General features: G+C 30.0%; 1 protein-coding gene across 7 annotated transcripts in view; it reads right to left on the reverse strand.

Annotated features, from left to right (window-relative positions):
- LOC109600805 (paired box protein Pax-5) overlaps window positions 1–17,154 on the reverse strand; it is a 94,993-nt gene that overhangs the window by 26,922 nt on the left and 50,917 nt on the right. For 4 of the 7 annotated variants that reach the window (XM_049963149.1, XM_049963146.1, XM_049963145.1 and 1 more), the window contains exon 1: window positions 15,378–16,553. The exons of 2 other annotated variants lie outside the window; for them this stretch is intronic. In XM_049963149.1, the coding sequence (XP_049819106.1) occupies window positions 15,378–16,440 (1,063 nt within the window). In that variant the 5' untranslated portion in view covers window positions 16,441–16,553. Of the gene's footprint in view, window positions 1–6,964; window positions 7,302–15,377; window positions 16,554–17,154 lie in introns of those variants that run through there. One more of the 7 variants, XM_020016988.2, reaches the window with a different exon arrangement.

Here is a 17,154-nt window from a genome sequence, read left to right on the forward strand (position 1 = left end):
CAGAAAGTAGCTACTGTATCAGAATCCAATTGTTTTTATGATGAGAAAATTTGTATGCCTCTGAATTCCGGTTACTCCGAATGAAATAAAAAAAAATGATAATAATCCCATTTCTTCTAATTTCGACTCGGTTATTTGGTATCCTGCATCGAGCTTTCCTGCATACACACGTTCGTAATAAACCATCGCCCTTTGGTTTATTGATTATAAATTTTAAGAGTCCACTTTTTATTGCTCCGACGATTTAGTCCCGTTATTTTTTCAGGAAGTCGCTTTATCATCGGGCGACAAGCGGTGGTAGTTTGAAGGTCACGTGTCTAGCACGTGCTCCAGGGACTTCCCACTCGACTAAAAGGCTCAACGTACAAAGAGCAGGAAAACGCGAAATTGATTAGGCTCCGTGAATATTTTTGTGGGTGAATCCGAAGTGAAATTTTTGCACCGCACCCTGAGGCACACCGTGTGATTTATTGCCAGGTTTTTTCTCAACGTGGTTTACATTAACAAACACTAAGATGAATTATATGTATCAAAGGTAATGGACCCGTCAATTTCGCGTTGTAGAAATTGATTTATAATAATTTTGGCCAATTACCGCACATTAACCATATTTTACAAGTAAAAGGCACTTTATTCCGCTAGAATAACACGTGATTTTTTCGCTAATGATCACGACTCGCCTCGGGAGGCGAATTAAAATATTTCAGCTACTGAATCGATTTTTTTTGCGTTGCCCACAATGAACCATAAATATTGCCGTTCAATTAAATTACATTAATAACCCGGTGGATTTTTATTAATTTAATTTTATACTTACTATGTCATTAAGTTTATTGCTGAAATGGGTAGGTTATAATTAAATTAGCATACAATAGGAAACCATAAAATATGTTTTTAGTTCGTAATTAATTTTTTAAAACATTTCAATTAACACGACCTTTTCGTGTTCGTATGTTGGAATCAGTAAGTGGTGATTTAGGTAAATGTTGGTGGGGTCAGGTCATTTTGTTGCATATCAGTTAAAAAAATCAGCAGGAAGTTGCAGTGAAACCTATAATTCTTCATTCTTCATTGTTCGTCGATTTAAGCAGACACAAAGACGAATTTAAATTAATCAACCCGTAGAGAATTGATTGTGCGATACAAAGTAGACAAGTATATATTATGGTGAATAATCTCCTGATATTAATGGTGTTTATTGCAGGTAGTGCTCACTTAACTGGGACATAAGTAATAATAAATATTTATCTAAGTAAAATTTTCACTTTGTACATTCATCATCCGGCTTTACATTGTTGAAAATCGTTAATTTATGCGATTCGCAAGTGGCTTCGCACGGATAAGGAATGGAATTAAACCAGTAGTCGATTTCTAACGGCAGGAACTGGCTAAAAAATTAAACCACACAATGGGAACTAATCAACTAATGTTTAATGTTTTACCGGTTTCAAGGCTGCAAAATTGTTTCCCTGAATTTTGACACAAGAAACAAAAAAACTAAAATTAGCAAGCAACGCGGTTAAAATGTTCGGCCTCAGCAGGAAATGGATATATTGTGTATGAATTTTGCCCGGTGCCGAATTTGATTGTTATGAATTTAGCAGAAACGTGCAGCCCGTGTATTCGCCTGTTTCTAATAAATCAGCATTAAGTTTCAAACAATCAATTACGGGCTTATACTAATTACCGTTTGCAATAAACCTGATTTACCGACCACAATTGAATAACAGCGGCGATTTCGCCATAAATTATTATTTGCGGATTTTTATGGCTAAAACGCAGCAACCGATTTTATTCGCGATTCAATGAGCTACCCGCACACACACACACAACAAAACAATCGCATTGGCTTTTCGGGAAATTTGCATACACGCCGGTTAAATCGGCATTAAATCGGACCCGATGCGAGTCCAATTATATTTAATCTATATTTAATATTTCGAGCGAAATGCGTTGTTAATCATTAATGTTCGTTTTTGAAATAATTGTAAAACGGCTTAATGTTGTAATATGTTTTGTTTCATGTTTTAATTGTCCGTTTAAATCGTTTTGTGTTTGTTCCTAGTTGCATCGTCCGCTTTATCAGGTATGTTTAGTTTGCCTCATTTATTTATCGATTACGTGGCAATATTTTATAAATTACATATTGTACGCTTTAATAATAATATTAATAACCCGTGGTATCACCATTTAACAATCAGTTATCACCTTGAGCTTTAGGCTTCCACTATAGCTTTAGGTTTTAAACTTATTTCATTTAATATGGAAAAAATCAAGATTAATGCTCTATAATATAAGAAAACTTGTTTTCACATGAACAAAAGTTGTTATTTTTCATTTGTATAAGAGGAAATTGAATATTCATTTGAATTTTGGATGATTTTACATAAAAATTATATTAATAAACTCAGTTCATAAGACTCAATTCATAGACACAAAAGCTCATAAATTTATTTTAATATTAATTAAATTTGCCTTTAAAATATCAGAAATAAATTAAGTTTCCCAAAAATATTTTATTTGTAATATATTAAATTATTTCCATCTAAGATGTAATTGGTTAATTTAGACCAATTTAATGTTTTTGTCAATGAAATATAAGGAGAGTAGAATTGTTCACAGCCTATGTTAAAGCTCTCGAGTATGGTATTTAACACTGATAATTTATTGAAAATTAGTAAGTACCTCACAAATTTTTATGACTTCAGTCAATATAAAATTTAGATTCTCAAAATCGTCAAGAAATTTTTTAGAGATTAATATTAATTATCTCCTTAAAAATCCAAAATAATATGATAATATAAAATAACTCAAATTTAGACAATCAAATAGAAATCTTAAATAAATTTGACTTTAGAATATCTGAAAAAAACAATCCTATATTATAACATAGCTTAAAGTTTGATATAATTGTAATATAAAATATTGATTTTCAAAAACATATGTAATGTTTTATAGATGTTATTAATAATTACCCCAAAAGTTATCAGAAATATAATAATATTTTTGTTAAGGTTAATTTAATATATCAAAAATAATATAATATACTTTTGTAAAGCTCGATTTTCCAAAATTATAAAGGACAATTCAATTATAGATTATTGGAAAAAGTTGTATATTTTCTCAATATATACGTAATAAAAATCTTAAAAATTTAAAGAAATTTTTTAAAACAATTATTATATTAACTAAAAATAATTTAATAAATTTAATACAACTCAAAATAGGTTTTTCAATAGAAATAAATAGTTGTATGTGGTACATTATCTCGGAATTTTAAGGGTATATTTTTTCAGAACGATAATTAAAAAAGTTGTTATATTTTCTCTAAATCTACACAAGTATAAAATTTTAGTTTGAAAATAGTTTTTTAAATATCCAAATTTAAATAGTGTAAGTAACAAAACTGAACACAATTAACATGAGACTCATTTCGAGTTCTTCGTTTGATACATCCATATAAATTACTCATTAAAGAAACATATTCTGAACGAGCGATCTTCGAGCCAGAATAATAGAGTCGGATTGTTCGGAATTGGTCTGCGGTCGAGCTAATGGAAGTAAAAGATGCTGCCGCTGTAGCAAATCTGTGCGGGAAACGGCTTTCGTACAAGGGTCACATAATTTATCAACCCCCGTATTTTGCAAAGTCATGAAATAGCTGCGCCCGGTTTAGAACAATTAGTGTATCCCATTCGCCAGTTCATTAAATTAAAACGCGGACCAACAAATTTTTACAGACCGGCCCAATTAACTTCCCCATTTATTTATGTCCTGGGGGTCGAAATTTTAAAAAAATAACATATAAATCATCCACAGAAATCTGGATGGAACGCTACGTAGTCGAATAGTCGGACACCACAAAGTCTTGCCTCACCTCTTTATAAATAATGTGGGAGTAATTCGAGTCATTTGCGTTATCACGGTTTTGCGGGCGAGTTTCGTTTCAAAAGCGTACTTAATCGGATTACTGTTGCGCCGCCCTCTTCCCCCTTCGCCGACTGATTCTGAGCCGCATATCCGAAACACAAAAACGGGATGGTGTCAAACAATCTTTCGGCTCTATAATCCGGCAGAAAAACCTTATCTAACATCTCCGGACATCTGGCCACTTGCCACGATTCCCGATTAGGATCTTCGGATAGTTCAATGGCGACGTGCGCTGGCCATTTGAATAATTTAATTTTGAAATGAATAATGACGGGTTTCGATGCTGTTTAATACCGATAATGTTATCGGATTACGTCGTGACGGGGTTCGTTTGAAAAACCGGCCCGTACTTATTTGGTTGTTATGTGGGAGATCTTCAGCGATAGAAAAATTTTTGGGTTGAATTGAAAAACTGGCGAAAAATGGCAGATAAACATACATGCCTTTTGGCACCTCTGACCATCTGCCGTTGTCAGCCGAGCGATAAATCGCTTCTAAAGTCGTTTTAAAATACTCGGAATAATAGAGTGCAGTCAATGGTATAATCTATTGTACCTATAACTTTTGTTAGACCATGGAACAGTGGTTGAAAGGAACTACCTATCCACTTAGGAGCTGTTCACAACAAGAATTGGTTTAACGCAATTTATGCGGATGATCCATTCCCAAAAATATTGATATTAAACGTTACTCTGCCACTTGTGGATGGATTATGTCCCCCGGGTGTTTTTTTATTAGCGTAATCCGAAGGATTATCAGTATTAGCTCTACCGCCCCAATGTAACACATGCCGTGATTCTTATCAGATTGTGTAATCGCTGTCGACAAGTTGTTCAATTGTCGGGGGGTGCTGGAATCTAGATCTCTAATTATAATTAATAAGAAATTAGTATAAGATTCATCTAATAATTATTATTGCACTGAATTATTCATTAAAATGAGTTTATTACATTTTAAATAACATTAATTAAATTATCTGTTAATACTGTATAGAAGTAGGTACTATAAATACAATTAAATTTAACTCTCAAATAATAAATTTAATATGATAAATTGATTGAGGTCCTACATAATGATAAATTTGATAATGATTTTTATTAAATTACCATTAGAATTTTTACTTGAATAAAACAAGATTAAAATTAAATTCTTATATTCGAATACTCAATTAATACAAAAAAAAATATTTATTTAAATGAACACATGACTATAAAATATAGTAAAAAACATTTTACAAAAATATTTTTACAAAATTTGAATGAATATTTATTCAAATATAGGAATAATCGATTTTATAAAAAATATAAATATAAAAAATATTATAATCGAATATTCAATGAATTTAAAATATATATTTTTTGAATGAACAAGGATATTAAAAGAAAATAATATTAGAAATATTTATTTTAATAAAAAATAAAATGTTATATTCGAATAATCAATGAATAAAAAATTGAATATTTATTTAAATGAACAAATAACTAATATAATATTAAAAACGCATTTTTCTAAAATATTTTTATAAATTGTGAATAAATGTTGAATATATGTATTAAAATATACGAATAATCTATTTTATGAAATTGAAGTTTAACGTATATGTATATAAAATTATTATATTCGAATATTCGATTAATATAAAGAAAACGTTGAGTTAAATAATCAAATGCCTTTAAAAAATAATTAAAAAACACAATCTAAAACATCTTTATAAAGTTTGAATATATAAGTTTTTAAATAATATAATATTCGAATATTCAATAAATATTCAATTATTCAAAAATAAATAAATAAATAAATAAATAAATAAATACATTTTTTTATAAATAGGAATTGGAAAGAATATAAATTACTTATATATTGTTAATTGTGACATAAAAGTAACTTGAGGTAAATACACTTTACTACGATTGTCTTAATTTGAATTTTTCTAAATATTCTATTAAACAATAATTTTAACTATTTTTATATTAAATTATAACAAATAATAACTTTAACATAAAAAATAGATTGAAATCTTACTCAATAACAGACATTTGACAATGAATATTCAAATAATATTTATATTATTAATAATAATAATAAATAATAATAATAATAATAGGATAATAATTTTAGTAATATTATTCGAATAGAAATAACATAATTTTCCTTTAAAAATTGAATTATGAATATTCGAATATTCTATGAATATCAAAAAAATATAATTAAATTAATAGAGATAATAAAAAGAACATTTTTCTTTTATGCTCTTTTTTAAGTTAAATTATTTAATTATTTCTGTATGCATAAAATTAACTTAATAAATAAAATTTTTATTAGCTCAATTTATATTTTTTAGTGAGAATAAAATAATTTTAAGTTTTAATATATATTAATCGAAAAATATTTGAATTTTAAGTATTTAAAAATATTCCATTTCAGTAGCCAGAGCCATATTCATTATTTTAATAATTAATTTCCTATTTTCTTTTAAACTGAACATAATTTTAATTTAAAATATGTCAATTTTTGTATTACATTGATATTTTTTAATTATGTTTAAACAAAAATAATTTAAATTATTTTTAAATTAAACGTGATTAAATATATAGAACAAATTTTATTAAAACAATTCCTAATAAAATAATATTATATACACGAAAATATAATAAACATCAACAGAAAGTGAATAAAGAAACATTATAGACAAAATTAAATTTAATATGAAGTATTTGTATGTATGTGAAATGCATGAAAATTTAATAATAATAAAAATTTCATTAGATATAATAGTAATATAAAATATATATTAATAATAACATGAGCGTATACTTCCATTTTGTTTGAAATATGCAAATAAATATATATAATTAAAAGCAGATTTTCATTTTTCACTTCACTAGTTCCATAAAAACTTTAGGTAATATTTAAATGTTATTTATATTTTTATTTAATTCGTGGTACGTGGATTCCATTTCGTGCCAACTTCTTTAATATTATGTGCTGACACTTAATTACTGAAAGCTGACTGAAAAACAACGGAATGTCTTACATGTGTAATACTCCATCATGTTTTGATTGTACCGATAGGCCGTGGTGAGGTCCATTGCGGCCCCTGCACTTCTCAACGACAAAAATGACGTTAAACTTGACGTATCCAGTTTGAATATCACTTTTCCTACGTTCGCACACACTCGAATTGATCACTCAATTTCCTACGCACATGTCCTCCTCATCCCGATCAGTGTCAAAAAAATCGCACGCACGTTTCATGGCCCCTGGTCACTTTCTCAATATCGGCAAATGAAAATGAAAAAAGAAAAATCGCACGGACGAATCGAGTGCAAACCGTGCGATTTTCGCCGAAACGGTTTTATTTATTTGGGAGACGTGATTTTTCCCGTCGGATGGTGTCTGCGTGTGTGTGCCTGGGTGATCCCGGCGTCGGACGCGTTTTGAACAGGACTAGTGAGTCAGATAAGCGGGTCCTGACAGTCAGGGGGGCGGAGCCAGGCGGATTGTCACAGTGGTTGCGAACCTAACTCGGATATTATAGAGGAACGAACGGGATATACCTATGGGGTGGGTCATTTCTGAAAGGTGTTGCTCGGCCCGTGATTTCGGGGATTCCTGGCCGCGGCGGGGAAGAGGAGCCCCGCGCCCGGGACCGCCGACGGGAAAATTATTAACGGGGATGATGATTTTTTTTCAATGGCCGGACTGATTAGGTGACGTCTATTGGATAAATGTGTCATGCGTTTTTACGGGGTTGCAAACAACAATGGGTCCGTTATTTAATGATTTATTGTGCGTTTTATAATTTATTTGCATCTAATTTTTGACTCGTATAAACACATACCCGTCACAACTAATAATTTATACAAAATATAACAAATAAGAAACTTAGAGTATCATTTTAAAACAACCAACTAAAATTTATTTAATTTTCTTAATTTAGACAATTTAGATATATTTAATAACTTTAAGTTATGAATAAATTTAATAAATTTGTGGCATATTGGTCACCTATTAATAATAAATTCTAAATTTGTAAATTATGTTTAACATAAGCCAACCCAGACATATTTTCCTAATGGAAATTGAATATTGGAATTAAACAAACATCGAACGAAAAAACAACGAAGCCCAATAAATTGTGCCGCACGACAGTGACGGCGTTCCGACGGCGATGTGTGCAGATTTTTCCGGCGATGCTCCGGCTAACCTAATCTGAGGTCTACATTAGGGTCGGTAGGACGCATTAAGGGTGCAATGAAGGCGCCTGCGTCCGTGGCCCTCCCCCTCGCCACTCATTGGCGAGACCGACGGACGGGCATGCGATCGACGCACGCGCCCCAAACCCAATTAATTTCGGCGAAGATTCCTCTCATCTTTGCTCTCTCATTTCGGCTGCGGCGTTTCGATGTGCGACGTCCATCGCAACGCTGTCGATGCCACGCGGTTCCGTTCGACGCAGGACCGAACTCGACATAAATTTCTGTTCTTATTAATAAGTTTTGTGAAAAATTTTGCTGTGTTGAATGTACTATAACAATATTAGAAAACAGTAAAAAAAATCTTAATAATAGTATATAATAAGTATATATAATTATGGCCACTACTGTATATAGTTTTGAACAAAATTAAAAAAAAAAAACAAAATAATTATTGAATAGGTGGAAGATGCAAAGAAAGAATAAAATTAGAAATATTAATAATAAGAATAATTAATTAAATAATTACATATATAAAAATATTAAAAAATCATTTACAAAAAAGAAATTATGATAACATTTATAGTTATGAAATGAAAATATATAAAAAATCAAAATAAAAAGTGAAAAAAACATTCTTATAATAAAACATTAATTATATAACAGAATATTGAATATATTAATAAATTATTTTTAATAAGCAAATTAGATATATGGTTTAGAACGTCAAAAGTATCAAAATGTTTATTAAAAAATGTGTTATTCAAAAAAAAAAATTATGTTTAAGTTAAAATATTCAATTCAGTGGTGGACTTTTTAAATTGTTAAATATTTTAGTCATAACTCTTTTATTTAACGTCAACTGTTAAAATAATATTAATTTACTATTGTTGCTTTATACTGTATTATAAAATCTATTATATTTTTATTTTATAAAATATTACACATATATTTCTGAATTAAGTTGGACATAGCAATTTTAATTTTGGAAGGGATTATTATTGATTAAATCTGTGTTATTTAATTAACGTTAACACTTTTATAATATTATTTTAGTTTTATCATTGTGGTCTACCTCCGTAGCATAGATTCTACAAATTTCCAAATATATGACGTCTATATTCCAACAATTTTGATTTTGCTGTAAAAAAATCATTTAAATTTGTAAAATTTTTATGTCGATTTTGAATATAAACGTGATCCTCCATGTTTTATATTGGGTTATGTCTGGAGAATGGGATGGTTAAAAAAAAACATCGATACCTTGATCTTTTAACCAATTCGATTTGTGTTTGGAATCGCTTTCACATTGAAACACATTTATTAAGAGCATCATTTCTTTAATATATGGAAGCAAATTAGTGTTTAATATATTTTTGAAACCTTCTCCAGAATAAACATATCCATGACGTACAGAGTGTAACTTTTGTGTAATTTTGTTAATGTAAGATGACAGAACCATCATTTTCTTATAAATTAATTTTAATTCATCACTAAAAACTACTCTTGCCGACTGTTCTGTGGTCCAGTGAATGTGATCCTAAGTAAGTCACATATCACTATTTAGTACAAATCAGGATTTTTCTTCAAAGTTTGGGGATAAAATTAGAATGTGTTTTTACATTCGAATTATCCAGTTACAGTTTTTCTAGATTTTTTAATAATACTGGAAACAATTCACATATTTAGCCATAAACCTTGGAGTTTCACTTAGACCAATGATTAAATAATTATAATAAGCAAAATACCGTTAGTAAATAATCTATTTAAATTGACAAAAATCAATTAACTGAAAAATAAAAAAGCGCATTTTTTAAAGATACAAAAATAACATAAAAAACAATAAACATTATAGGTACTGGCATCTGATTCAAGTAGTACAGCTCATATTTTTAATATATTTTAATAAATTGCTATAATTACTACTAGACATAGTTTGGAGGGAAAATGTATAAAAAATCAAAATAATTATTTAATAGGTGAAAGATACAAATAAGAATAAAATAATCTGGTATTAATATTGAAAATAACTAAAGAAAATACTAATTAACATATTTTATTTTATTAATTATAATTAAAATGACTTTAAATAAATATTTACCGTATAGAAGAAAGTAAATAATATAAAAATAGTATTTAAAAATGAATGTATTTTTTAATTTAACAAAGTAATTATTTCAATTTCACAAATAAACATACATTTTAAATATAAAATAATAAATAGTTGACATACAATATTACAAAATTTTTATTATTAATTTAAAACAGAAATTTAAATGTGTATAAATGCAATAAAGAGTTAATATTTTAAAATGAAGTCAATTAAGTTTTATTATTATTTAATTACTTAAAAAAGAATGAAAATCTATATTTATAATTTATAATTAATAAAAAATATTATTTCTGGATTATTTAAGTTAGATAGTTGCTGGTTAGTCTTAATAATAGATAAAAACAATGCCTCTAAAATACAGATTATAAAAATGTGATATACCTTCTAACTGGTCTTTTGTAAAAGTGAATAATTTAATCGTATAAATAAAGTTGGTTTTTGAATTTTTACACACAAATTTAATTTACCACTTTAATGATGAAAAGCCCCAAATAAAAAGAACATCGCGTCTACACAAACCAAAAATTAATCCCAGCTCACCCCGAGAACACGAGTGATAAATATTTTATGTAAAATGATAACAAACTCATGTAAGTCTGGCGGCGAAAAAGGGCCGTCCCCCCATCCCCCAAAACGTATACTACACATTATTTTGTCCTTTGTGAAGATCAAAGCCATGCTCACTTTGTATAATGTATGCATACATAATCTGAAATACCGCATGAGCCTACCCGGTTTTAGCTTTCAGGTAGTTAAATATTCAAACAAACCTCCACATTTATGTACTCTCGCACTTATTACGGACGAATTTTAATGCGGACATGCTAATTTTTCTACAGTTAATACCGTCAACGGTCAGTTTTATATTATCGCATCAGCGTATCGCGAATAAAATTCGTGTAATGCGAACGGAAGGCTGGCTACTCACAGAGAAACATGCTCGTGCATCCCCCGCAACGGTACCGTAAGTCACACGGGGCGAATATGAGCCGAACACAGGTGGACGAAGGTGGACACCGTTCGCATTCACGATCACAAATCAACTATAAAACTGGCCGTGAATTGAGAAAATTTTCAATCGGCTACCGATCCCCGTCGAGCATGACAGAAGGGCTTCCTTTTCGTTTCACACACGCCGATGCCGATATCGTAACCTGATATAAGTGAGAAATCACCTGTGAAGGAGATTTTTATGTGAGACATGGATTCCGGGCAGTTTCACGACGGATTTGAGGTCCTCGGTCTTGTTACTTTTGTGTCATTAGAGGATTTTCAGAAGTATCTCTCCATCTCTCATCCATCATTCAGTACTCTCATATTTTATTACGAAAAAATTTATATTTTAATTAAAATTGTGAACATAATTTTATTGCATCAATAGATTATTATTATTATTATTATTATTATTATTATTATTATTATTATTATTATTATATTTTAATTGAAATTTTGAGATTAAAAATTTGATGTATTTAATGTTTTATTTTGTCTTTTATTTAATTTTATATTTAAATTACCATGTTAACAATAAAAATAAAATCTTAAATATTCACAAGAAGTGTAAATTAATTGTCCTATAATTAGTAAATCTCTAATCGGTGAATATACTTAGGCACATATTTTGTCTTATCAGTTTCTTATTTTAGCTGAAATTTTAAGAGTAAAAAATGTTAATTAGTCATTCTAATTTACTTAACAATTTTCTTGTTAATCGTTTTTATTTACTGTATTTATGTTTATTTTTTGCCATTTTTGTTATTTATTTTATTTTTAACCTGTTTTAAATAATTAATTAATTTTGAATAATGATTTAAAAAATACAGTAAAATTTTATTTTTTATTTTACAAATTTCTATTTATTAAAGTCATATATTAATAATTTTTAATCTGTCCAAAAAATATTGAAAATAATGATATTTGAAATACTCTTTTTATTTCAAACCTAATTTACGTGATTAAGTTTACTATTTAGTTTTAAAATCAAATTTATATTTGTTTGGCAATTAAAAATTTTATCAATCAATTCAATTTCTTATTTTAGCTGAAATTTTAAGATTAAAAAATGTTAATTAGTCATTCTAATATACTTAACAATGTTATTGTTATCCGTTTTTATTTACTGTATTTAATGTTTATTTTTTGCCATTTTTGTTATTTATTTTATATTTAACCTGTTTTAAATAATTAATTAATTTTGAATAATGATTTAAAAAATACAGTAAAATTTTGTTTTTTATTTTACAAATTTCTATTTATTTAATACATATATTAGTAATTTTTAATCTGTCCAAAAAATATTGAAAATAATAATATTTGAAATACTTTTTTCAGTTCAAACCTAATTTACGTGATTAAGTTTTCTATTTAGTTTTAAAATCAAATTTATATTTGTTTGGCAATTAAAAATTTTATCAATCAATTCAATTTCTTATTTTAGCTGAAATTTTAAGATTAAAAAATGTTAATTAGTCATTCTAATTTACTTAACAATTTTCTTGTTATTCGTTTTTATTTACTGTATTTAATGTTTATTTTTTGCCATTTTTTTATTTATTTTATTTTTAAACTGTTTTATATAATTAATTAATTTTGAATAATGATTTAGAAAATACAGTAAATTTTTGTTTTTTATTTTACAAATTTCTATTTATTTAATACATATATTAGTAATTTTTAATCTGTCCATAAATATTAAAAATAATGATATTTGAAATACTTTTTTCATGTCAAACCTAATTTACGTGATTAAGTTTACTATTTAGTTTTAAAATCAAATTTATATTTGTTTGGCTATTAAAAATTTTATCAATAAAAGAAATTACGATATATTTTCGAAAGTTCCATCTGGTTTCTCGTATGTTTTCCGTCCAATTACAATCGTCACTGTAAAACGCCAATTTCCGTCAAAATTTCGAACGAATTCCGTCGCAGTTTAATTATCGGTTGCAGAACTCGTTTGCTGAATTGCAGGATATCACAACCGCGATTTGCATATACATACAGCAGTTGTCGCCGTACACTATGGGTTCTAATGATTATAAATATTCTTATTACAATATTAAGAGCGTTACAAATTGACGTTGTTACGGAATGCGCAAAAACCGGCGCTAATGCTGAGCAAATATAAAAGAGAAACAAATGTGGCTGATACCCTGCAGGTTGTGGGAGCAGACGTCTTGGTGGTAGGTATGGCCGGGTGTTATTAATCATAGTTTTTAATTGTGGAAAAACTATTTGTTTTATGCCTTGTATCTCTCACGACCGTGCCGTTGTGCAATGCCCGGCTTGCGTAATATATAATTTAGTCTTATCACTAAATCTGAACTTTGCAGGAAATTAAACTTTATTAATTATTTGCATAATTATCTGCGACCGCACTAAAAACCAGACATGTGGATTTTGTAATGACGCATTTCGGTCGAACCTTTTGTTTTCGGACAAACGGCGAAGGAATGCACGTATTGTGATCGTACTTGAGAACCACCTCCGTTTCCTGTTACACACAGAAGTCACAAATATCAAATTGTAACGAGCGGGTAGATTTCAAAAACAAGTAGATTACAGTTTCTTTTTACCATTCATACGCGCATGAAATGCGAGGTCCGTTTTGTTGAAATTCCCATTATTCGATACGTCGGCATCGGTTACACCGGTAGGTGTAAATTACATCTGGGAGACTACCCCGGGACATAAGTCCACGGGCCTCCGTACAATTCCGAATCGCCATCGATACTTTGTCGGTCCTTTAATTGTTATTTGATTGGTACTTGTCTCGATTACACACGCAGCCATCCCGCCGCTTATTTCACCTAACAAACCGTAATAACGTTGTAGGTTTTTCCGTCGTTCGTCGGAGGTCCAGACATGTGCGCTTCCGAGGGGACGAATTTAATGAAATTGCATAATGAAAAGCAGTGCAGCAAATACCAATGATTAATGAGTTTGTCAGTCGACATTTTGAAGTGAATTTGTCCCGTGATCATTGCAAATCTCCTCTGGGAGTCGGTCGGAGCGTTCTAGCTCTGATTACCGCCCCATTTGCATATGCATTCCCGCCCTGTCACCGCACATCCTCTACAAAACCTAATCGTTATAAATACCTTTTATTTCGCGCCGCACGCTCCGAGGAATAAATACGATTTTAAATATAATCAACGTTTTCTTTGTAACTGAAAGTGTTTCCTGATACGGCTTTCTTTTATACATAATGCAGATGGTTTATGCACATTAAATATTTTAAATATTTCAAGAAATCCATACTCAAATAAATTGTTTCCTGCTGCCGCGGATGTGCAATAAGGAAATCGCTGGAAATATTTAAGCGTATTAGCCTTAAGTAATATCCCAGTGTTAGAAAAAAAGCCTTGTAAAATGACTGCGATAAATTCATTTGAGAAATGATGCTAATTTATTTGGCAATTCGCTTACGAACATTCTCCCTATGTCCCTTTTATACGTTTATCGGGCACAGCGAGACGAGGAAATGAAAAACACGACCGAGTAAGGCATATACAAAAAAGATGAGCGTAGCTACTCCAGGGGTTAATAACTTGATATATTATTGCTTTTTTACTTCTGCTGAGCAATTTTTAACTCAAATTGTATTGAATGAAATTTATTTTGATCCAAAAAATGGTCATAACATCTAATGAACGTATCAAAGTACCATTAGTGTGTTGGTTTGTCATTGTATGATTAATCAGTTAATGCATTTTCCTTCGATGCATTATTAAGTAAATTGTACAATGTTGCACGGATGATTGAATTCTTATTATTATTTTAGAGGGGTTTTGCCTATTTATTGTGCTTATTGTGGAGTTAGGACCTAACAATAGAGTCACTTTCAGCTCGATTATATTATTATTTGGTTCCACTAATGCTTATCAAAATATTTATTTAATGCCGTAATGTAGTGTCGTAATATTTTTGCACAAACACTGTATAGATGTGAAATAAAAATTAATTCAATCTGACATTAAAATAAATTAAAAACACTCACACATTTGCATGCCCCTATTTTAGAACAAGGGTGGCAATTCGTTGGATGCCCTTTAACAAAATGTCAAAGTCGTATTAAAATTGATCTTTCTATTAAATTGTAACGTATAAAATTCTGAAACACTCAACGAAAATCTTACCTTTCGGTGTGGTGCAATCCCACTTTTTTCTATTATTATTAGGTCTTTTCTTGGATTTTGTTTTAGTTTTTTCTGGGCTTATACTGACAACATCTATTATATGTTCGCTGTTCCTCGAAGCATGTTCTGCGTTAACGAAAATTTCCTCTATGTCACCGTCTTCATTAATTATTCTTAAAATTCTTCGTGATTTTCTTGGATTACATTTTAAATCAAGGTTTTCCTGGTTTTCCTTATCATAAGAGGGGACTTCTTTTAAGGTCTTTGGAGTAATTTCATTTAAACTGTGTTTACAAGTATTATTTTGTTGATCAAAATTATCTGGTACATAATTTAAAACTTGATTCCCATCTTTAATTATTTTAATTTTATTTAGATCATTTTTGTGTTTATTATTGTGGTCTTTCTGAATTATGTTTGACTTTTTCCTTTGTTGTAAACTCCTTGGTGATGAATAAAATACATTTTTACCACACCCATCTTCTCTCAAATAAAATTGTTCTTTGTTTTTATTAAACACTCCTGAAAGGTTTTCTTTGTTGTTTTGATTTCCATCGATAAAATTAATAGTAGTGGTTGGTTCAGTATCAGAATTTTGTTGTAAATTAATCGAATCATCAAGTATTGCTGAAAGATCACTAATATCACTTGGTAATTCATCTAAATAGTCTTCAAGTAGTTCTGAAATATTACTTATATCACCGCTTAATTCTTTAGTTGCATTATACTTGTCTGATCTTTTTTCTTCTTCTTCATTACTTACATCTTGGATTACTTCTAAATTATCGGACGCATTACTGATATCACTGGGTAATTGTTCACCCCCACTGTCTTCTTTGGAGCAATGCTTCTCAAAATTAAAAAGATTTTGTAACTCCTCAAGAGTTAGGGGACTGTTTTGGTTTTCGTCCAACTCAACCAAATCACTAAATGTCAAATTCGTTTTCCGTTTTTTATTAACGTGTACCGGACTTGACGTCTTATTATCCAGATCCACAGAATCCCGCAGTGGATTGGACACATTTACGCGTCGTCTTTTACTTCTTCCCCGCCTAGAATTCATTTCTGTCAAAATGTTTGTTGTTAAACTAATGCACAAAAACGCATCTTTTTCATAGGATGTATACAGTGCGTTCAACTATTAATTTTAAATCCAACGTGATGCAGTCTAGTTAATTTCCTTAAGGAATAGAGCACCGTTCCACCCTCGCCGTATAAAATCCGAGGACAATGCAGATGAAGAGAATCCGCAAGGAAAGATTGATATTGTAATCTGCTTGGTAAAAATTGCCTCGGCTCTCGGTGTGTACATATTATCATACTATTACGACGTGTCAACGAATGATGTACGATGCAACTACTATGCAGTCGTCCAGAAAAATAACGTATTTAGTTTGGGAGAGCGTGTGTCGAGGGGAAATTGCACTTTCCACGGGAGATATATGCTTATATTAGTACGAGAACGTGGCGTAATTTTTCCGCACAAACATCCTGACGTTATTAACGTTTAAATTACGTGCCATTTTCCGACATAGTGTCTTTGTCGTCGTACGGTCGCATTCAGGAGGTTGACGACGCGCCGTCGTTTCCCATCAATCGGATTGTCATACATGAGTGTAAAACACGTGTTAACGACATCCATTCAAATTAGGCGGAGAGTCACAGATAATTTGTGACGTTCTCGTTGCGGACGTGGATGAGGAAACGACGCCGTATTTTCCAGTTGGAGATGCGTGTGGTCTCCACGCCGTTTGACTTGGTCCGAGCCAAGAGAAGC

Source organism: Aethina tumida, chromosome 2, assembly GCF_024364675.1.
Source record: "Aethina tumida isolate Nest 87 chromosome 2, icAetTumi1.1, whole genome shotgun sequence".
Classification (NCBI taxonomy): domain Eukaryota; kingdom Metazoa; phylum Arthropoda; class Insecta; order Coleoptera; family Nitidulidae; genus Aethina; species Aethina tumida.